Source organism: Alosa sapidissima, chromosome 12 (genome assembly GCF_018492685.1).
Source record: "Alosa sapidissima isolate fAloSap1 chromosome 12, fAloSap1.pri, whole genome shotgun sequence".
Classification (NCBI taxonomy): domain Eukaryota; kingdom Metazoa; phylum Chordata; class Actinopteri; order Clupeiformes; family Clupeidae; genus Alosa; species Alosa sapidissima.
The window spans coordinates 4,007,774-4,032,000 of record NC_055968.1 but is presented as its reverse complement, the minus strand read 5'-3'; the positions used below and the strand labels follow the sequence as shown (position 1 = coordinate 4,032,000).

The window sequence follows — 24,227 nt, the reverse complement described above, 5'->3', positions numbered from 1 at the left end:
GTGTTTACAACTTAGTGTTAACTAATAATTGTTGCAAACTGGACTACGAACAAAATATTAGTGCATTCCTGGATCTACATCCTTATGCATGCTTCCTGCCAGGACTTTTACGGGCTTTTCCCAAATCACGGAAGAAACGTCGAGGCAGCGGTATAGTAGCAGATAATCAGGTAAGTCTTATTTAAATAAACTCCTGGTGCACTTACAAACTTTCTATTGCCTCGTTATTGGACTAAAGGTCATAGTTGTACTACTGCAGAAGTTTCGTACCATTCAGGGCATTATTAGTGGGGTAATTTACGAGATAAAAGTTGGTTCCATCACGACTGCAGAACGTCATTAGTTTCTGACAGCGCTACTCGACCAGGGTTCGACCAAGGGAAAAAAGGTTCTGGGAGGGTGTTTGGCTCGGGGTCATGGTGCAAAGGACCCTAGGGTGAAATTACTCCGAACCATCGCTTTAAGAGACAACAAATAATTATCTCCAATAATCATCTCTAATGCCACATTCTGTTGCGCCATTTGTATACTTTTGTTTGTGATACCACACTGCACTTGTGTTTATACTTACGTATATTATTTGTCTGTCATATCAATTTCAAGTTTAAATTTACTGTCAATATTATCATGTGTAAAGAGGACATAGAGAACTGAAATGTCATTACTCCCAGTCCCTGGTGTTCGTAAGACAAGTGTTTAAATCAACAAGACAAATTACTTCATAATACTAAATATAGTGCATTAAAATTGTCATCATACTCATATAGAACTTGTAGTGTACTGTCTGTAAACAATAGGTACATTGTCTATGTACATTGTCTGTATACGTGTTTTCGTTAGGAAACATCATAAGTCAGCATAATGTAAACTTCCACAGCTATGCAGATGATATATTTCTGTGGAGCCAACTAACCCAGATGGCCTTTGCTCTCTTATCACAAGCTTATCCTCCATTAATCAGTGGACGAGAGCTTGGGCAGCCTCACTGATCTCCTAACAACCCTAGGTGCATCTTAGATAAAGAAATAAGCCAAAGTGCCAAAGTGTGGCCTTCCTATTTCCTATTATAAGTGTTGTTGTATCTATCTCCTTACCATCCCGTGAATTCTAACTCTAAATCTCTGATGTTTTATTTATTGTTTTGTTTGTTTGTTTGTTTGCATTATTATTATTTTTTTTATTGATCTTTTTCTCTATTATTGTGTTAAGTGCTCCAAATATAAAGGACTTTGAGCTGCATTCTCTGTATGAAAGGTGCTCTACATATTATTGTTGTTGTTGTTATTATTATTATTATTATTATTCCTAAACGTCCAATCCTACTTCTCTAAAACGTGATATTGACGTAGGCCTACCATAAGAACGCTCTAATAGTGGCAGTTCTTGTCAACACCACGCCAGGAAGTTGCATAATTTATAGTTTTTTTTGTTGTTTTTGCAGCCAATGCGTCATGCGAAAGCAGGTCACTGTCGGTATCGAATTTGTGTGTGGAGTTGGAAGAAACGCCAATACCAGCACCCTGACACTGCAACAGTACAGATTCGGACAGATACCGATGACGGGACAGTAAAGTTGCAGTTGTAGGCACAGCACACTGCTGTCTCCTCGGCTGGTATAATTTCCAGCCAGCGGGGGTGTGGTTTTGACATCACTATAGCACCAAACTGTAGTACAGCATTAGCGAGGCTGGCGGTCTGTCTCAGACATGCAGTCTCGGCGAGGGCAATTTAAAAGCGCGTCACAGTATTTTGTACTTTCAAACAACGTCTAATCACCAGCTATAGGATATTAAACAACGCTCGGACGTTCTCGCAGTAACCCACCTAAAGGTACGTTGAGAGCGCATTACCACTTTTCAGTCTGTCTCCATAGAACGTCAGTCTCGACTTTGTGCATGCTGCGCTGAAGTTGGCGAGCGGTCGGTCACGCTTAGTAAGTAATTTATCCGCATGTCGTATCACATGAAGGTTGATGTACAGACTATAGAATGCTATGCGAACAGACCTTGCGTTGATGTGGTCAAGCAAATTTAATCTCATAGCCCTGTACTGTTAGGTATCAGTGATTAGAGATTACACCCACATGTTCCAAAATTGCTGTCCTCCATATTGAAATGAATGGTGATGAGCTCCTTGCCCATATACTGCTATATCGAGAAGAATAACTTGAATAATGATGATACAAATAATAATAATAATAATAAAAATAATAATAATAATAATTTTCAATCTTTACTTTTTCTATGTTTAGGTGCTCAGGAAACTCAAGGATTTTTTTTATATATCAACATGGCAGTTTTATGCTAACTGTCTGACCAAGGTGTGTTTGCTGTGAATGCCTATGAGAGTGGACAAAGATGCTAGTCTTTGCCTGAACATTTTCGTGAGAAGACAAAGTGACAGTTTTGCAGGCTAGCCAAGCATCACGCCACAGTCTGGTGATCACTGTCCTGAGTCAGGGGTGGCATCCACCTCCCCCCACTAAGTCCCTCAGCGACCCTCTCGCCATTCCAAGGTGCCACAGTCGCCGCCAGCGACTGTTAGCGTGACCACTGGATTACACAGACCACAGAAATCTCCAGCAATCCCCCCTTTTGAGCTTTGACTGTTTGAGAGTGAGCTGTGTGGAGGACCAAGCCCAGGACGTCTGCATAAACGTGGCCCGGTCCTCCTCCCCAGTTTAGCTCCGACATACGGTGCTGTTTCACACCTCTAAACACGCATGGGCAAAAAACTCAACAAATGCTAACCCATTCTCAGGACGCAACCCAGGGACTAATAGACTGACTTACAAGGGTGATCATTTTTTTTCTGGGCTGTTTGTTTCTGCTTGGTGAGATAAGCAAGCAGAGTCAGGAACGTGTGCAGTACCAACACCAGTGTCAGTGCCCGTGTGTGTGTGTGTGCCAGACACAGATCATGGCATCTGACAGCATTCAGTACCGGGCACTCTTTGAGTACAAACGCCAACGCGGAGACGATATCTCGCTCCAGCCTGGGGACATCCTCACTGTCAACAAGGTGTCCCTCCTCTCGCCCGACTTCCAGGAGAAGGAGGAGCGCAGCCCCAAAGGCTGGCTGCATGGCACCAACGAGAGGACCAAGGAGAAGGGCGATTTCCCCGGGACCTTTGTGGAGTATGTGGGGGTGGTGCGCGTTAGCCCCCCTGGCACCAAAACCTGGACCAGGCCCGTCCCTCCAACTCCAGGAGGGGCCCAGACCCCCGTGAGCCCCCAGCCACCTGGGGCCTCAGCGTCAGCAGGTGAGTGAGGCCCTGACATGTGCCATGTGAGCGAGCAGAACCCCCGGTCTGTTGCGTGTTATGGAGATACAGTACGTTCTGGTCAGTGTTTCAGTGCATGTGAATAAGCAGCCCTAATCACAGCCAGCTGGTAGAGAAGACCTTTGCTTTGTTATGATTTGAATGCTATGACAAGCAATCAGACAGGAAGTTGGAAGCCAGCGGTAAAGTTAGATCAGAGCGAGAGGTCTGAGCTGTTGACTCACCCGTCATCAGCAGGGGCGTGCAGTCCTTCCCAGTCATGTTCCATTGGAAGGGGAGTGATGACAGCTTTCTTAGTCCCAGTCAAATTCCATTGTTTTGACATGAAGGGTCTGGAACCCTCAAGAAGTGTGTGACAAACACATTATATATATATTTTATTTTCATTTCTGCGTCAGGGGTTTGTTTAATTTCCTCAGAGCTTAGGCAATTTCCAGAGCTAAAATTCAAAACAGTAAACACCAAGGACAATAGTAAAGAAACTATTTGTTGAGACATATGGCTTCAAATGACCTGTTTTCCTTGTTTATGAGGCTTGTTTTTTGGCTGTCTGTGTGTGTGTGCGTGTGTGTGTGTGTGTCTGGTTTGCCAGGCACAGGGAGGCGTGGTGTGTAGCCTGTGTTTGTGGGTGTCCACATGCTAACTGGGTCAGACAGCTAGCTCAGCTGCCCCGAGACTGCTGTTCTTTCTAATTGTCTGGCATGCTTGAGCCTTTTATTGTGGTGAAATTGGTCTGTTTTTAATGCTATTTATGATCTTTATTCACACACAATCCTTGTTTAGTGGTCTTGCTTTACGTCTTTTGTTTTGGCAAAGCACTACAGATGGTGATAAACAACTCTCAAGCCTTCCTCCTTAGAGGAGCGAGGGAGAGATAGGTCTCATCCTGAATTATTAATCACTGGTGCACAGGGTGGCTGACACACTACCCTTAGCCCGCCACACAACAGTGTGGGAATGGGGCTCTGAGGCCTGTTTTACGTGCTTGTCCTCTGTAAGTGCTAACAGACATGGGAAAGATCACACGCCTTCTGCTCCACAGCTGCAAACTCAATGGATTATAAGCTACAGAGTCATTGCAGTGCCATAGGATGGGTCCAAAAGCTCACTTTCGGTCTCTTCCCTTTGTTTCTCTTCTTCATCTTCATCTGTCACCCTGGCGCTGGGAATGGAGCGTGTGTGGATTAAGTTAGGGGTTCCCAGAGAGCTCCTCTCCTGGTGATTGAATTATAGGTGCTCCACGAACGTCAGATGAAAGAGATTAGAAGGCATGTATTATGTATGCGGTTGCCCCGGCCCGGTGCTTTCTCACTCCTGGGTTCGGTGGATCCACCGTTAACCAAGTCAACGAGCCATTAGAAGACGCCCAGTCAGAAGGAATCACAATCAGGACCACTCAGCATGGGCCCTTTAATCACGGACATATAGCCAAGCCAGACTGGCAGCAGCTTGTTAGTGTAAATGTTGTTCTGTACTATTAGAGGAGGTGGCTCCTCTAATAGTACAGTACACTTGCTTTGTGGCTTTCCCACAGGGGCATTAATTAGCAGTGCCTGCAGCTCACTGATGACAACAGTTAATGAATGCAAAGTGATTAGCTCCACATATAGGCAGTTTGGGGGGAGCAGATTTATCTAATCACAATGCATTCAGTTCACCGCTAAGATAATTAGGTAATCATATATCTGTTTTGGTTTGCAGCAGCAAGGTGTAATCTACAACCTTGAATGTATTAACGGTGATATCATTCTGAATCAGGTGTATAAGCTGCTTAGCCTAAAGGTAATGATTTATACAGTTCTTTGTGATGATAGAATTGGGACCTGGAACTCTCAAAATGTGTTATTTCTTCCAAATAAATGTAGGAGGCTTTGGAAATTTAAATTCATCAGTTCATCATCAAATTTGGGAATTTTAGTTCCTCAACTTTTACTTGTCGGGGCAGCCGTGGCTTAGGGCTTCGAGCTTGTAACCAAAGGGTTTCCAGTTCGATCCTCGACCAGCAGAAAAAATGTGGGCAGGGGAAATGGTTGAGCACTGCTCTCCCATGCCCACATCCACAGCTGAAGTGCCCTTGAGCAAGGCACCTAACCCCTCACTGCTCCCCGAGCGCCGCTGTAGCAGGCAGCTCACTGCCCTGGTTAGTGTGTGCTTCACCTCACTGTGTGTTCACTGAGTGCAGTGTGTGTTTCATTAATTCCCAGATTGGGATAAATGCAGAGACCAAATTTCCCTCACGGGCTCAGAAGAGTATATATACTAAGATGTTGGGTTTGATTTTGTTGGATTGTAATTGCTCTGTTTTGGCATCCATGATGCTTGGTGCGAATCCATCGTCAATCAGCATCCAGAATGGAGGTCTGGCCCGGCCAGACAGCCTCACGTCAGCCTGTGGGGTGCTCAGCCTTCTGTCCATCACTCGGCCTTCTGTCCAATGACACCCTCCTGACTCACCAAAGCCCCCGCCCACGTCCTGCAGGTGTCCTCCTGCTGCTGGTCAGACGACTTCTCTCACAGTCCACTACTGTGCTGGTCCCAAAAATAGAATGAGAAAATGACTTGTGTCCTCCCCAAAACACACAAACACACATACACACACACACACACACACACACACACACACACACACACACACACACACACACCAACAACAACTGCTGACACCCCATTAGCACCAAAGACTAGTTATGAGGGAGAACATACATGCATACATGTTCCACAGCGGATGAGGCATGCAGGGCTGCCGTGTCCCGTGGGTGCTGCTGTGCTCGGTCAAGGGGAGAGTGAGCGTGTGCACTGTCCCCCAGGCTGTCCTGCTCCTGCTGCAGCACACTGGCAATCAGCAGCCGGCCCCGTCAGCGCCCCCCACACTGGAGCTGAATCTCTAATAGCCTTGTTTTTATGAGGTCAGCCAACTCCATTTCAATCTCGCTCTCTCTCTCTCTCTCTTTCTCTCTCTCTCTCTCTCTCTCTCGCTCTGCTCCTCTCTTCTTTTTCTGTAATACTGCAATATCACCCCTTTGCCTTTTTCGTTCATTCGAATTCTCTCTGTTTTCTCCATTCTCTGCCATGGTGACATTTGCATCCTGCTCGCCTCCACATGGACCTGAGTGTCTTCCTCCACTCCTGCCCGGCATTATCCCAATCTCCAATTATTTTCCCGAGGCAAGGGTTCAGCTTCATCCATCACGTCGCCGAGTCTACCCATTTGTTTGCCGTAAATGCTACAGGCATCATCTCGCCTGTCTACCCCCATGGCCTATAAATCAGTAATAAACAGGCTGTGCCACGCTGTGATGTGGGAGCAGATAGCAGCTCATTAGCTGCTTCTGGTTTCGCTGGCTTCCCCCTCCCCCCCTCTCTCTCTCTCTCTCTCTCTCTCTCTCTCTGCACTGGGCGGGCCAATGCCAATCAGCTTTGGTATTAATTGAGTTCACTGTTGACATCCGCTTGATCAAAAGGAAGCCCATGAAACCTTCGGGCAGCTTGTTGCTTTGGCGCCTGCGCTGGGGCCCCCTCCGCCCAATCAGCCGGCTGATGAGAGGTGACCATTATGGATGATGTCCACTGATCAAGAGAGAGCACGTGAGGGCGGCACTAATCGCACAAACCTTGGAGATGCTGAGGAAGTTAAAGAGCAAAGCACACGTCTGGAACAATATGATTCCCCCTTCTGATTGCTCTGAGAACGGCCTGATGGGCCCTCGCCTTCAGATCAATGCATTTAGCCGCAGCCAAGTGAACAGGCTGTGCTAAATTGCCTCATTTGTGCCTATTTTTAGCTTGAAAAGGACAGAGATGTGCTTGGCTTGGCTATGTTGTGCTGCCATGGAGAAAGAGTGTGTGAGAGAGAAAGAGAGAGAAAGAGTGGTAATAGTAGTCTCTATACAAAGGACACAACAAGAAAGACAGGGAGAAAGAGAGAATATATCAGTGTTAGAGAGTATAATGCCTGGCAAAGGTATGGGCTGCTTTTATTTCATTATCACCAACAACGAAGAGCTGGGGTAATCCTCCCAGAGGAAGTCTGTTATTCTCCTTCTCCTTTTCTCTCTCTCTCCCTCTCTCTCTCTCTCTCTCTCTCTCTCTCTCTCTCTGTCTCTCTCTCTCTCTTGTATGTATTAAGAAAGGAGTCCCTGTTGTGCCTGTAGCTCAGCGTGCGACACATGTAGGCCTTTATGGACAACAACATTACATAGAAGCGCATGCACTGGGCATCAATTGCTGTGGCGGCGTGAGATCAGGCCAGCATGGTACATCTGTGTGCCATTAGTTCCGCCTGCAGTTGTGTGGGTGCCAGCGCTCGGAGAGAAGGCGGGAGGAAGGGAGGCGTCCGCCTCAAATGGAGCCCCTCTCAACTCGCAGAGACGCGATATTAAAACATAACAGGGTTTCCATTGGACATGCTGTTGTCTTCTGACACAACCATCCACCCCAAGAGGACGCAGTGAGGCGTCGTGCTGTAGTAGCACTGTGTGGGAAGCACAGAAGACTGTGCAAATGTTAAAGGGTTCCTTTGTGACAAAGAGCTTTTAAAGACACTGCGTGGGAAATAAGAGGCTGTGATTTAATGCTTTGGTTGATCCATGGTATGGCCGTGGTGATTGGTACCATGATGAGCAGCGCACCACACATAGAGTTAATTCATGTGCCGCTTGGGACCTATGAAAGCTATCAGGCAGATCCGCGGCCTCGCATGAATGAGAGCTATATTCCAAACAATAATAAAAACATCACAGACAATGTGTTAATATGTGTAATCTCTCATATATTGCAGTGTGTGTGTGTGTGTGTGTTTTATTGAGGAGAGACTTATTGCTGCTGTTTTGAAAGTCAATTACTAGAGTCAGGATGTGTGTTAAATTGATGGATAATACTGGTGCCTTGGTTGGAAATTGGGTCATAAAGACACATGAGAAAAACACATAAGGTTGCAAATTGTAATCTGAGCCAATAAAAATCCACCCCAACACAGGATTTAATATATACATCAGTGTATGTCCTCTCATTGTAAAAGGATTGTATTATGTATAAGATGTTATACAAACGTGTGTCAGTATCGTTGTCGGCTTGTTCTTGCGGTGCTGAAGGAGCATCATACTCATTATCAGTTGCCAGTGACAGTGATACCAATGCTGTAGATCTCAGCTCACTTAGCTGTGCCGTGTCACCATGATGACCTTTTAGCATGGAGCCCTGTGAACCTATTGAATTTCATCTAACCTTGGTGGCCTTCCTTGATGTTGCTCATCCAAGTGGCTCTGTTGAAATCTGTAGGTGAATGATCAGTGAAGCTGTAAGGACATAGTCATAGAGTGACAGAGTGGACAGGGAAGAGTGGACAGGGAAGAGGGCTAAGGACTGACTATGCAGAATGCTCACCGGAGAAGTCAGAACGTGATGAGAGTACATTGGCCTGCTGTAATGCATTTAGGCGACGCATTTAGACAGAAAAGCCTACGTCATCTATTCTCTGTTTTGTTTAGCTTTTTGTCGTTTTTTTTTTTTCCAACATGCCGGCAAAACTAGTTTTCCGCCCAAAAACTGCAGTGTAAGCGAAGAGGCACTTCACAGATCATTTGAAATGCAGGTAAGCGGCCGTGCTCACTCAGCACTTCCCCACCAATGCACCATTTGCCACACAGTATGTTCTAATGGCCACTGTTGCTGTGCGATTATGGAGCCGTGAGACATAACAGGGCACAGACCCCTGGCACGGCCCTGGGATGCGCCTCTCACCCCACTCCTCTTCTCTTCCTCCTTCTCTTCCTCCTTCTCTCCTTCTCCTTCTCTTCCTCTTCTCTTCCTCCTTCTCTTCCCCTTCTCTCCTTCTCCTTCCCTTTCCCCTTCTTTTCTCCTCTGTTTCTGGACAGCAGCAAACAGCCTGTGCAAATTCTACCAGTGCTCAAGTCCAGGTCCATACATGAATGTGTGTGTGTGTGTGTGTGTGTGTGTGTGTGTGTGTGTGTGTGTGTGTGTGTGTGCCTTCGTGTGCTCTTGTGCCACTGCATGGCCGCAGCGGTCTCTTGATTGCTCTGTTTTTTTCCGTTCTCTTTTTTTAACTCTCCCTCTTTTTTCCTATCATGAATCCACAGGAAGAGATGATGAACGCTGGCTTCAGCCCGTAGAGACTCTCACTATAAATCTGCTTCCTCGTGGATTAGTGAGCAATGTAGCGGTATGTGTGTGTGTGTATGTGTGTATGTGTGTGTGTGTGTGTGTGTGGCGGGGTTGAAGGCCATTGGGGTGGGGGGTGGGGGGTGGGGGGGGCGGGGTGGCAATCAAGAGGGAAAATTTTAAACCAGTTTAAACCTGCTTTTCGATATTTCCCTTTTTAGGGTATTTATGGCTGCCAATAAAGTGGCATGCCTTTTATATCCTTTTTTATGTTTCACTCGTCTGCGCATTTTAAATGGGGTTGAAAAGCACTGCAGTAAATTTACTGTGATGTAATTTGACTGGTATGATGGTATGAAATGCATTCAAATTACAGCCTCTCAGCACTTTTGCACAGCAAGAATTCTTTATTTCATCTCACATCCATTTGATCTCATAGCAGCAATATTCTTTTGTTTGTAAGCTTTTTAATAATATTTTTGAATAGTATATCTTAGATTGTCCCCATCACTTTGTGTACTGGATGGTGTAGTTATTCAGCACTCTGACCCCATGCAATTAGCCAACATTAGTAGGTCTCGCTGCAGGGGCTGAAAGGTTGAAGGGTAAATGGCTGTCGCTAGAAGCCCCAGACACACACTGAAAGAGAGACAAAGGGGAGGGTTAAAAATGGACCTGAGCTGTATGGCGCTAGCAATGCAGACCGGCACACAACGGGTTGAAAGCCTTGAGTGCAGTGAGCAGTGAGTAGTTACTTCCCCTGGCATTAGTTGAATGCTCGGCAAATTGGCTGTGGCAATTAACACTAATGCACCTCTGGACAGCCAAGTTTGCTGGAAGGGACAGCCGTCCTCCTCTCAAAGCCACTCAATTCTTTCACTGCTAAAGAGACAAGCTGCCCTGAAATGAGAATAGAGGCTGTTCCAGTACAATGGCAAAAACAACAGACTCCGCCGCTAACACACTCAGCTACTGACACTCAATCTCTGACCTTGATGCCTATCTGTGATGGAACAAGGGAGAGTTAAAGAGGGAGATGGGGACATGAGAGACAGAAAAAGTGAAAGAGAAAAGAGAGAGAGAGAGAGAGAGAGAAGAGAGAGAGAGAGAGGAAGAGACCACTAAATGCAGGATATGGAACAAAAGCAGGATGATATGTCCTGGCAAGGAGCCAGTTTCAACTTGCTTGCCAGCTTATGCTCAAACTGTAAACCCCTCAGACCAGGCCTATACCAGCCATAGACTCCCCATCATCAATGCTTTTATTGTGTTGGAGCTGGCATTTCTGAGCTGTGATGGTTGGAGGGTGGGGGGGGGGGGGGGGGGGGGGGGGGGTTGTCCACTGGGCACGGCTGGCGGGGTGTGTGGCGGGGGATGGGGGGTTAAACATGGTCCTACCAGTCAGGTGAAATTATGGCAGCTGTCATCACTCATGTAGAGAGAGGAGCCTCTGTTGCAGGCAGACAGACAGAGAAGACTTCAGTATGCCATGTCGTTTGAGCTGCCAACCAACACTTTCGCTCCGAGGAGCCATCGACATCTGTGTAAAAGGTTTCTTTTTTCCAACAGTATTATGACCTACTCTGCAAAGAACATTTCTTAAGGGGATGGCCTCTCCAGCCTGATTCAAAGAACTGTCATTTTCAGGCTTATTCACTCGTGGTTTTGGGAAAGGCGTGCTCCCATCACCAGTCCTAGACTCATTCTTTTCTTTTAGTCTTTGTCTGTGTGTGTGTGTGTGTGTGTGTGTGTGTGTGTGTGTGTGTGTGTGTGTGTGTGTGTGTGTGTTCATGCGTGCGGAGAGACAGGACACAGAGGAGCCTGGCAGCACAGGCTGTCTGCTTTGAACACGCTATGTCATCTGCCGAGCTCACAGCGGACGACACTGGGGAGCAAGCTCAGGGCAGTGCTGTGATGGCCGCGGAGAGCCAGAGCAGGACATCAAAACACACATCAAACCTCGCGCTGCTCCCTCCTCGGCCCTTAAGTTAAACAGATGTTCCCTTGGCCTCACCTTTACTAGGACTTTCATCTTCAGCCGCGAAAAACTGGACTGGGCTCCCGAACGAGACGTCGGCCACTGGAAGTGAGTGATGCCTCGGCACACAACGCTTAAAGCGTGCCTGTTGACACAGGTGCTGCTGGACTTATGAGGTCTCTCGCTGGCCCTGGCCAAAGTTGGCCGCCTGGCCTGACCACTCCTGTATTTTAAGAGCGGAGTGGCCTGCGTTGGCCCTCAGAGGCACACGTGTGTCTCGGTGTAAACAACGCCAGCGCCGAACCGTTTACTTCAGGCTTTGCAAAGTATTACGTTTAAACGTGAGACAGCGAGAGTGCGGGATTCCTAAGCCTGTGTGCAAAGCTGCTAAGCACACAGAGAGCACACCCAGGAGGAGTCCTTTCATTTCACTCAAACAGATGGGCTCATCCACAACGAGCCACAGCAGCCGCTCCTCCACACACACACACACACACACACACACACACACACACTGTTTGCCAAGTAAACAGGCTCAGGTTAAACACATCACCTCATCGCTTGTAAGAAGACCCTACCTATGGCTGTGAGGGCACTGGTGTGTGTGTGAAACAGAGAGAGAGAGAGAGAGAGAGAGAGAGAGAGAGAGAAGGGTCTGTTTACATACTTCTACTCAGAAGAGCACAGCACATATTTAGCTGTGATATTTGCTAAATGACTCCATTTGGGCCTGAACCTTTGTTAGTGTTGTGTAGGATTCTGAGGGAGAATCAGGGCAATTGTGTTCTTCAGTTCCTGTGTAAGTGGCTTTGTCCATAGTAATCTGATCATATCTGACAGGGCTGTTCATAGCCGCTGCTGTGGTGGTTGCCATAAGGTGAATGGCTGTTTCATTTTCACTTGTGCATATGTGTCTGGATGTGTATGTTGTGATGGGGTGGGTGAGGAGGAGTGGAGGGGGGTTGTGTCTGCTCAAGAGAGAACCAAATGCCTTGAGCAACAGGGCAAGTTCTGCAAACTAAGATTAATCTTGGTAGGACACACATGCATAAATACACACACTCACACACTCACACACACACACACACACACACACACACACACACACACACACACACACACACACACACACACGCACACACACACACACACACACACACACTCCCTCACTCAGGCAAACAAAGGTGATCCATCATGGCAGGAGGTCTTTTGTTTCACAGTCCAGTAACGTAGTTTGAAGGTCAGGGATGCAGAGCTGGATTCCCTCCCTCTCCCCCCTTCACATCTCTTTTCATTCTGCTCACGTTCGTAACACGAGAGGACATTTCCCCCTTGTCTGTTGCATTTCCAGCACTGTGTGTTTTCTCCGCTGTGCTCCTGCGCTCCCTCATCATGGCTGTTTTTTTCTTGTTTATAACCCCCTGTCTGCTCTATTTTTACCCAGCAAACCAGCACAGAGGGAACAAAACTCACCACAATTCTGCAGCACTAAGGGGTTTTGGGTGAGTTGTAGGGGCCTCCCAGGAAAACCACAAACGCCCAGACCCAGTCTCTCTCTCTCTCTCTCTCTCTCTCTCTCTCTCTCTCTCTCTCTCTCTCTCTCTCTCTCTCTCTCTCTCTCTCTCTCTCTCTCTCTCTCTCTCTTCTCTCTCTCACTCTCTCTCTCTCTCTCTCTCTCTCTTGTGTTTTGTGGATGGAATCCCAGTGCTGAGGGAGCCTCCATCTACTCCAGCAGACAGGGGCTCATTATTGCCATTCGCCCCATACCTCTGCACTCATCCTCCAGCCAAACTCTCTCTCTCTCTCTCTCTCTCTTTCTTTGAAATGCAAACCCAGTGCTGAGAGATTCAGATGAACAGACATGGCTGCTGCAGGGTTTTATTTTCTCGTCTGTTTAGGGTCTTCTTTCTTCCACGTTCACGTTAATTTATAATTACCTCCCATGTCTCGTTTTCAAATATTTATGAGAGCTGTTCCAGTTCCCTTTATTTCCAGGAAGCCAGATTTACAAGATTACTACTAGAGACCATCAGTGGCCTTCAAGGCTTCTCTTGCATGATAATTCCAAAGATTGTTTTCCTTGTTTAGGGATCAAGATTGATTATTGATTTGACTAAATAGGCTGCACAGACAACAACATGTCTGGAGTGGAGTAGCTGTTGTCTTGTCAGTATTGTTCTATTCCATGTTCCACACAGAGCTTATGGTGTTCTTTGTAAAACACATTAAAACATTAATCATTCATTGTTGAAGGAAAAAAAGAGTTTGTGCCAGTGGTCTCTCTTGGCCATGTAGTTGAACTTGTACTCAACATGAGGTCTGTTAGACACACAAGACACACAAGACCAGACTGTTCCTGCTCTCTGTTTGAACTGCCCTTGAACCTCTCCCTATGGTTTTGGCCCGTGGTGGCTTGGCTCTGCTGTGTCCCTGTCTCTCTCTCGCTCTCTCCCTCCCCCATGCCTCTGTCCCTTGGTCTCCTGGCCCCAATATGTCCTTGTCTCCCTGCCTCTCCGCTTGCCTCTTGTCTCCCTCTCCCTCTTTGCTTGCCTTTGCTCTGGTGTCTCTCTCTCTCTCTCTCTCTCTCTCTCTCTCTCTCTCTCTCTCTCTCTCTCTCTCTCTCTCCATCCCTTGCCCCCTCTTTCCACTCTCCCCTTGCTCTGCCACTTGAACCCTGTCCCATGTGGCGGCAGGCAGGCGGGCGAGCGAGAGAGAGAGAGAGGATGTGCCGCCCCTCCGCTGCTCTCCTTTTCCTGCCCTTGGAACGTGGAGGCGCCGTGGAAAAGCTCACTTTGATAGATGGAGGCTAGATGAAGTCTGTTTGGCATTACGCTTGGCTTCTTTGAATAGCAGTGAAATAGAAAAGGGAGCGCTTATTTGGGAGAGTTAGACAGAGCCCCGAGCAGAGAGTGGAGGAGTCAGAGAGAGAGAGAGAGAAGGAGGGAGGGAGGGAAAAGGGGAAGAGCCATGAGAGTGAACAAACGAAAGACGGCCAGGCTCGTCAGAGTGCTTGTGCAGACCGCTCAAAGGAGTCTGTGGCGTTTGAAGCACTGCCCTTTGATGATGAGCCCCTCGCATCGCAGTAATCAAACCAGAGCTCTCAGGAAGTACTAAAAAGTTCACGTCAACTGAAGTGAGCCAGAGATGGAAACAGTTCTAATTCCATTTCCCATGCTTTTCCACACGTCATCTCTCACATAAGATAAATTATGTAACCTTCAACTTTTTTTTTTTTTTTTTTTCGTGTTGGGGGGGGTTGGTCCCTCAGTTGTGGCCAGAGGGAGATGCAGTCCCACTGGGCTGAGTCCAGGGCAGGACAAGTCAGAGGATGTTGTCCATCACTCACTGGCCCACAGGAGTGTTCCCTGTTCCGTTGGCCGGCGACGCCGCATGAGATGATCCCATTGCAAAGCCTCAGAGTGGAGGAGTTGTTGGGCTTTAGGCAGACATATAATTACGCAGGGGGAAGGCCGCGCTGGATGAGGTCAATATTGGCCGTATCCAGATGTCAATAACCGTGTTGCGCAGGGCCCTTGGAACTGATGATGGGGGTAAACAGAGATGTGCTGCCATGGCGATGCTGGAATGTTCTGTATGCGCTGTGGAACCCTTGTGGCTTGGGAGAGCGTAACGGATGGCTGGGACCGGTTCGGACTGCATCCCAGCAGGCTGTGCTGGATTTCAGGCCCCTCCAACCACCCGCCACCCCACCCCAACCCACCGTATGGCCAGGGGACAGAGAGCAGAGCGGAGCAGAGCAGAGAGCAGGCCGTCCTCTGCATCAGTCATCCTGCACTCGTATGGATCCACCCACTCACTCTGGATGGGATGGCCTCTGCTTGACACTCCAGAGCTGGCACCAGACTCAACTCCAGGGCTGTCACCGCACAATCCTTCCAGACCAGAATGGCAAATGCTCTTGCCACAGCCATTGGTCCCCACAGAGCTGGGCATCAGTCGATATCCTGTTTTTCTGTGAGCTCTACCCTTAAAGACATTCATCAAGCACTCAAATCAAGACTTTTGCAGCTGCTGATTCCACGATTAAGCTTCACCTCTCTGGACACCACCGCAAGGTCAGGTGAAGGTGACTTGAGGTGTTCCGCCAGAAACTGTTAATATTTCATAAAATTCACTGGTGAAGTCTGTGAAGTGTAGAAACAGTAAGCCTCAACATTTTCTATCAGTTACTGACATACCATATCTAGCAGATAAAGACCTAACAGAGACAAAGGGAGAGAGAGAGAGAGAGAGAGAGAGAGAGAGAGAGAGAGAGAGAGAAAGAATGGTGAAGAGAGAGATGAGAGTAAAGTCGTGAGTGAGTTGAGTGGGTGAGAGGGCAGAGAGGGGAGAGGAGGGCAGGAGTCTCAGTCTTACCTAAACACCCCCCTCTGCCGCTCCCCTCGTCTCAGGGTCCAGGGAGGAGAGTGGCTGATTACTGTCACAACACATTACCTCTCCCATGCATCTTCTGCAGCCGCATGCGCTACGCCCTCCTCTCATTTAATTACCCAATGCAGCCAGGCATCATTCCTCCCCTTATTTATTCTTCCCATCCCCTCGTCCCCCTGTCTCCTGCCCTTCATCCCCCTCTCCCAGTTTGGGCTGTCTTCCCTGCTGCTTCCCTGCTGCTTCTAATCTTTCGTCAGGCTCCCGGGGCCAAATCTGGAGGCTTGTTTGTTCTCCAGGATGTACTTGCCTCCCTTTTTCTTCTTTTTATCTGGAGATGGAGGTTTCTCTTTTTGTTTGTTTGGGAAAGGAGAGATACTCAGTCAGCCCTCTTTATCCAATGAACTCATTTCCTCTGGTTTGTGTAGCTGTGCCGTGACTTACACAACAGTTTTTGTTTAGCTGAATATGACCTGTTTAGCTGAATATGAAGGAACCTGTGTGTTATTTTAGCTGAATATGAACCTGTGTGTTATTTTAGGACACATTTTGCTCTCTTTCTCCCATTCTTTGTCTCTCCATTCAAGCCCTACCTCCGTCTCTCTTCTGCCTGGCAATCAGCTAAATGCTCATAAAGACAGAAGCCCTCAGCTGGGATCGCTCAGGTTAAGAACGCCTGCTATCAGCCACCATAATTCTAGCTTAAAGCTCCGTTTAGAGGAACTGAAAAAACAGTCCTGATGTCGTCAGAGTGGTGAAAGGCAACAATCTGGCCCTTCACTTGTCAGTCAGCAGAGTTGACTGGAGTGCTGTGGGAGTGGCGGTCAGGCCCCTGGCTCAGGCTGCACATCAGCGTCATTTGGAGACTTCTGGCCCTGTCTCTGTGCCTGAGCGGTTGCTGCCTTCACACCTGACCCCGTGATTGCACTGACAATCAGCCTCAATCCCACCTGCCTGACATGCAGCCACTCTCACATCTCATTTACCCTCTCTCACGCTCCCCCCCCTTAATCCCCCCCCCCTCTCTCTCCTCCTCACTCCACTTCATTGACTCACCTTTCCTCTCACTCCTCATCCCTTCAACTGAGCCCCTTCATCACTCCTTCAACCCCACCTCTCCATCTCTCTTAATTTGTCTCTCTTTTTCTCTCAGCTTTCCTCAATCTTGCCTTCCCTCACTCCCTCTCCATCTCCCTTACCCTGTCACTTGTCCACTCTCCCTCTCTCCATCTCTACCCCCCTTACACACACACACACACACACACACACACACACACACACACACACACACACACACAATCTCTGAGTGACTGGCGGTGTCGTGGAGGAGATGAGTCCTCCTGCCTCTCTGCCAACCCTCTCGGCTTGGCTGTTTGGTGGAGGAGCAGGAAATCATCTGTTTAGCTGTAGCACAATCCCAAAATAGACGCAGTGCAGCAGTGCGTGGTGTGGTGCGGGTGTGGGGTGGGTGCGGGTGTGATGCGGCGGATAAAGATCAAACAGGCCGCTCTGGCAGTGCAGGCCCCCGCTGCCTGCAGGAGGCTCATTTCTAATGCCTGATTTTGGGTGGAAATGGGGCCATGCTGATGCAGGGGAGTGGGGAGAGAGAGAAACGGGGGAATGTGTGTGTGTGTGTGTGTGTGTGTGTGTGTGTGTGTGTGTGTGTGTGTGTGTGTGTGTGTGTAGTAGTAGTTGTGTGTATTCATTTCAGTGAGTGGGTGTGTGCATATAACAGATGTATGTGCTGCATATGTGTGTACTGTGCATGACTGTGCATGAGTGTGTGTGTGTGTGTGTGTGTGTGTGTGTGTGTGTGTGTGTGTGTGTGTGTGTGTGTGTGTGAGTGTGTGAGATGGGGGCGGGTGTTGGAGAGGCTCAGTTCTAAGCCGCAGGGATAGAGGCATGATTAGGATTTTGGTTTAAATTGGAAAGAGAGGGGGACTGTACTCTAGTCTAGCCGACTCGACTCACTGTGGACGGGGGCTGGCTGTGGAGGTGTGTTTGTGTGTGTGTGTGTGTGTGGGGGGGGGGGTCTCCTACAGCATGGAATTCAGGACACATATGCTGAGAGCCCCAAAAAGAATCAGCCTAATCTAAATATGAGCTTAATTAAAGCAGAGAGAATAGAATAGTGCTTACTTTTACGCAACATCAAGGGATAGTGAGGGTGTGTAGGAGGGAGAGAGGGAGAGAGAGAACAATACAGTGGAGGAGAACATGAAAGAGAGGGAAAGAAGGGGGCGGGGGGGCAGGAAGATTTTTGGGGACTTTCTGCCAAGGATTCAGACAGCTCAGCTGAATCCCCCTCACTGGGAGAACAGCTTTCTCCCTTGGCCTGCTGCAAAAAGATATCAAGCGAAACACCCTATCAGAGCGCCATTGTCTGGTGAGGAGAGAAATTGGGTCAGAGTTTGGTGGTTCTCTTGCCTGTCATTTCATTGCTTTTTTTCCTGTGAGTCATCCAGACAACCCCTCTTCTCTTTAAGGCCTCTTCCTCTGAGTGGGGAAATCTCAGATATTCTCAGAAGTTATTTTCATGCCTCCTTTCATAATATCACTTCAGCCATGCCCAATCCATTTTCCTCTTTTCTCTTCCCTTCTGAAAGTAAATATCCTTTAATACCCAGAATTTGGCAACAGTTCATATTACTAGAATATGCTATGCAGACTGCCTTTGGAGAAAAGACTATGCTGTTTCAGGAATTTGTGTAAATTCATGTCTTGAAATGTGTTTTATTTAGACGTACATGGCTTTACATGCTTTAGATATGAGCTTGTAGGCCGGGACTCAGTACTTTAACTGGACTGCTGATGTTCTCCTGTACGTTGGTGGCGTTCAGAGTAAAACCCCCCTCGATCATTGTCTGTTGTGGGAGGGATGTAGCATGTCTCCACACCAGACGACCATTGAACAAAAACAATGCTGACTGTGTTGTCAGTTCTTAGGCCACGACTATTGCTCTTCATGCTGTCATGCTGTGATTTGGCCGACACGCACTGCCAACATGTGTGTGTGTGCATGTGTGTTGTCAACACAGCCAGGATATACAGTATGTTTATGAATGATGGGAAAGCTCATACATGATGCATGAGACGTCTTCAGAAGGAGTCTTCTTTCTGTAAATATTTGATGATTCTGTCTCTTTTATTGTCCCACCACTCTCTCTAGTTCTTTCTTTGAAAAGGGAAGTGGCTTCCAGCCCAATCAAATACACACATGTACACACAAACACACACACACACACACACACACACACACACACACACACACACACTAGCCAGTGAGAGGAAAGTAAGTTAAGAGGGTTTTGACTTTGATCATGGTGGCATTACCACAACAAGTTGATATCCTGTAATCTGCCAGCAAGCTTACTGTAAGTATACTGGAGATACTCTGTAATGTATGGATAGCGAAGAGCATGTCCTCCAAATCCTTTTCCCAAGACACTTTGGTTTGTGTGCGCGTGTGTGTGTGTGTGTGTGTGTGTGTGTGTGTGTGTGTGTGTGTGTGTGTGTGTGAATGTATCTGTATGGTGTGTGTGTGTGTGTGTGTGTGTGTGTGTGTGTGTGTGTGTGTGTGTGTGTGTGAATGTATCTGTATGGTGTGTGTGTGTGTGTGTGTGTGTGTGTGTGTGTGTGAATGTATCTGTATGGTGTGTGTGTGTGTGTGTGTGTGTATCTGTATGGTGTGTGTGTGTGTGTGTGTGTGTATCTGTATGGTGTGTGTGTGTGTGTGTGTGTGTGTGTGTGTGTGTGTGTATCTGTATGGTGTGTGTGTGTGTGTGTGTGTGTGTGTGTGTGTGTGTGTGTGTGTGTGTATCTGTATGGTGTGTGTGTGTGTGTGTGTGTGTGTGTGTGTGTGTATCTGTATGGTGTGTGTGTGTGTGTGTGTGTGTGTGTGTGTGTGTGTGTGTGTGTGTGTGTGTGTGTATCTGTATGGTGTGTGTGTGCACATATGTTCATGTGTGTCTCCCAGCTCTTATCATCCTTCTTTGTGCTCTTCCATCCTCTCACTCTCTTTCATCTCTCACACTGGCTTCCGTCTGCTGCGCGCCTGTCACTTCCCCACCAGGCACACGCTAGTCCTCAGCAGAAATCTCCTCAAGTCTCAGCGCTCTCATCCTATGCAACATACCTCATGTCCATCATTTCCTGGCCTGGTTCGCAGGCGTAAAGCCACTTCATCTGTTGTGACAGGCTGAAGGAGATGGGTCTGTTTTCTCATGAAAGTGATGGGGGAATCAGAGTGGATCCCAGTCCTTCTGTACGCAGAGGTCTGCTGCAGTAGAGATGTGGGATGGGGAGCAGGAATTGGGGAGTGTGGGATGATGGTTCTGCTCATAGCTTTGCTCAAAGTCAGCTGATACTTTGTTGCAGTTGTGTCAAAGTCAGTGAGGGAAATGATACATTTTCAACTGGTCTTTGTGATGTAGTTTTTAATAACCAAGTCTCATGGACATACACATAGACACAAACACACACATAGACACAAACACACACACACACACACACACACACACACACACACACACACACACACACACACACACACACACACACACACACACACACACACACACAGTAAAGGGAATAGGAATCGGAGGTAACAAAAATATGTGGCAAAACAAAATAAATGGTTGTCCCAGTGGTCTCTCTTAAACATGTAACACAGACATTAAAGTTGGCATTGAAGTTAAATTACTTGCCCCAAGTTCACCCAGCACTAGCCTGGCCATTTGCCATCCCCTTGGTACGCTTCGCTTCTACAAGGGTCTGGGATCTCGGCTATTGACGAACGTTTGCAAGCTGGATGCGTGGACTCTGGATGCGTGGATCTGATTTAAAGAGCCTAAAAAGGTTTCAGCTTAAATGTAAGATTTATGTTTTATTTTAGTTCACACACACATGGCTGAAAACTTTTTAGGCTCTTGGCATCATCACCTCCTTGATTCTTTTATTCAGGTTCATATTGCTAAAACTTGAAGCATACAAACAGTCATACAAACCCCTCTCTCTCTCGTGCCCCCTCTCTCAGACACACATACACACATGCACACGCACACAAACCTTTGACCCAGCCCCTACCCTCTCTCCACAGCTCTGCTGTCTGATATATTTTATTCTTTTCAATGACTTGATGAAAATCTTGATGAATTTGAATTTAAAACTGCATTTAAACTTGACCAGACTCATTTTTGATTTTTGATAATTGTCTAAGCATGACACCCCCATGATCACCTCATGACACACACCATGCATCCCCTGCACATGAGACACCCCACACCCCATGTACACACACGCACACACACACACACGCCCACACACATACACACAGACAGCCCCTCCCACAGACACATGACTCCTGCCAAAAGCACCCCCGCCAAATTCAAAGGCATCCATACTCAACAGATGTCTATACTGATGCCTATAGCTTTCTCTCGTGTCTTTTCTTAATGATTTCTCTTAATGTTTTCTCTTAGGGGCCCCGCTTAGCCGCTCGCTACTAGGACCCGCATTTTCAGGAGTTGCTAAACTAGCCATTTTTACTTTGCTATCTTTACCCATACTTTTACACCGCTTTTATTCTCACGAACAGCACCGCTCATAATTGCTCGCGCATGACACTCCCATGACACCCCTCACCCCCTGGACACACCCCCGCCCATGACCAACACATCCGTGTACACCTCGCCCTGGACACACGCTCACCCATTACCACCACGTCCCGACACACCCCCACCCCTGGACACGCGCTCACCCATTACCAGCCCAGCCGTGTACACCCCCACCCCGGACACGCTCACCCATGACCAACACATCCGCGTACCACCCCCCACCCCTGGACACACACACACACGCACACACACACACCCCACCCTGGAAACACACACACCCCTGTACACACACGCACACACACACACACACACACACACACACACACACACACACACACACACACACACACACACACAAGCCCTGACCCTGGCCAAAAAACACGAAATTACTAAAAAAACATACAAATTGACTAAAAAAAACACACAAAATGATCATAAAAAGTTCAAAAAGGACACTAAAATCTACAAAACTGTCAAATTCACTATCTCCCCGCAGGCACACACACACACACACACACACACACACACACACACACACACACACACAACCCCTCCCCCCGGACACATGACTCCTACCAAAACCAACCCGCCAATTTCAAACATCCTGTCAAACTCAATTGATGACAAGTTCAAAGACCGGATGTCCCGCCCTCACCGGAAATCAAAGACCTTTGACCTTAATTAACCGGAAGTCCCGCCCACCTGTCAAACGCTAATTAATTGATAATTGAAGACAAGTACATCTTACTCTCTCTCTCACACATTTTAATACTTTTTCGGGTCTTAACATGGAGAAAGAATTGCACACACACAAAAGTCAGGGACATATGTCCTGCAATCTCTCTCTTTGTTAAATCTCAGTGGGCTCATCCAATTAGTCCCCTTAGCTCCCCTTTCTCTTGATAACTCACCTTGTGACCATCATGGCTTAGCTCCCCTTTCTCTTGATAACTCACCTTGTGACCATCATGACTTCCTGCTTCCACTCGGACAAACAGATGAAAAATGCAGCTGTTTTCAATACACCCCACATGAGCATTATTTGTTAGGTCTTATTTTCATCTAGACTGGAACTGTAATGCATTTTTTTAAAACGTTCTCAGGGCTTCAAACATGTAAACAAATGCAAAACATGTCCCCTATTTAAATAAGCAAGAATTCAATTATTGTTAGCAAATACAGTAGCCATTACTGCATGTCCTGTCCTGTTTATTGATTTGTTTATCTTTCTGCTGCAGTGACGAAAGGTTGTTTTCTCCCCACAGGCTCATCTTGTTGACAGTAGCCATAGCAAGTGGGCCACTCTCTACTGCTCCAGGGGAAACAATCTTTCTGTGTCTAACACCAAAGTATGAACAAAAATGCCTGGAGGTGCTAAAGCAACTGTTCCCATAAGGCCAATGTGTTCCACCAGTGTGTGTGTGTGTGTGTGTGTGTGTGTGTGTGTTGATATTGTAGGAGTATGTGTCAGTTTGAGCATCGAGTATAAGTTTATGATTTAGAGTGGCACCTGCTTGGTCAGCTAAAGCCCTGGACACACACACACACACACACACACACACACACAGTGAGAGAGGGATACATACTGTACTCATTCAAACACACTCCACTCTTACTTGTGCATATCCACCCACATCCGGAGGATATGGAACTGTAGGCATACAGTAGCTTACACTATACATACAGAACCAGCATAGGGCCATAGTGCTAACGTGAACAATACAATGTTACCAGTGCAAGAATAGAATCACTATGGGTCGGTTCCACCAACAAGGATTAAATTAATCTGGGTTTAGGCCTAATCAAGGATTTGTAGATCTATGTTTAAATTTAATTTGAGGTATGTTGCACCATTTCATTTTAACAGGTGGGTTGCACCAACAAGGATTACGTTTTAACCTGCACCAAACTTTAAACCTAAGTTAAAGATAGTCAGGTCACTGCCGTGTTTAATTGTGCACATGATTTTTTGATTTGAATCGGTAACTCCTTAAAAATTCCTCCTCATCATAAAACTCCAGGTTTTAGACAGTCTCTTATTTTCCTTTGTGGGACTCGATTTTCTTCAATCCACCATCTAATATATGCAGCCATTTCAAAAATGCAAACCACCTCAACAGCAGGTTTAAAATGAATCCCTAACTGAAATTTATATCTGAGTTTAAAGTAGTTAAGGATTAAAGTTAATTCAGGTTTATGTGAACATTTAAAACCAAGATTAAAATGATGGTTTAAATGTAAACCTGATTACCTTTAAACTAGGTTTAAAGTTGGGTGCAACTGGATTAAAGGATAAACCTCCAGGTTAACTTAATCCTTGTTGGTGAAACACACCCAATATCTACTATAAAATACATCATGATAAAAATAATTAGAAGATTAATACAAATTCTATATAAATAAATATATGATCAAATACTAAAGATTTGGACGTAAAAACAAGCACTCAAAAACCAACAAAGTTTTTGTGTATAGGCTTATAGCCAGTAAAAGTGGTTGGTATGGCAGGGCTCTAGAGTGCCCTTGCATCTGTGAACAATTTGGCCACACATGCGACCACATTTTTTGAGGGTGCGACTAAAATTTTCCTGGGTTGCTTCCCTACCTTCTAGCTGCAGTGTATATCCTTAGCAATAAGTAGATGCAGCCTATTGGTTCTTGAAATATCCACAAGAATCCATAGAAATAGAATATGTTGTTTTATCCAATATAAGTTGTGCAGATGTATAGTCCATCTTATACACACCCATTAAACCATCCAAAACATGCAAAAATAGAGACTTTTGTGTAATTATTCCATATATTGTGTAGTGATTCTATGTCAGAATCCCTAGCATACAATCAA

General features: G+C 46.8%; 1 protein-coding gene across 1 annotated transcript in view; it reads left to right on the top strand.

The window, feature by feature from the left end:
• The first annotated feature begins 1,514 nt into the window (after positions 1-1,514).
• Positions 1,515-24,227, top strand: part of pik3r3b (phosphoinositide-3-kinase, regulatory subunit 3b (gamma)) — a 157,260-nt gene continuing 134,547 nt past the window's right edge. Inside the window, 2 exon segments of the mRNA XM_042056548.1 lie at positions 1,515-1,830; positions 2,252-3,262. Coding sequence (XP_041912482.1) covers positions 2,920-3,262 — 343 coding nt within the window. The 5' untranslated portion in view covers positions 1,515-1,830; positions 2,252-2,919.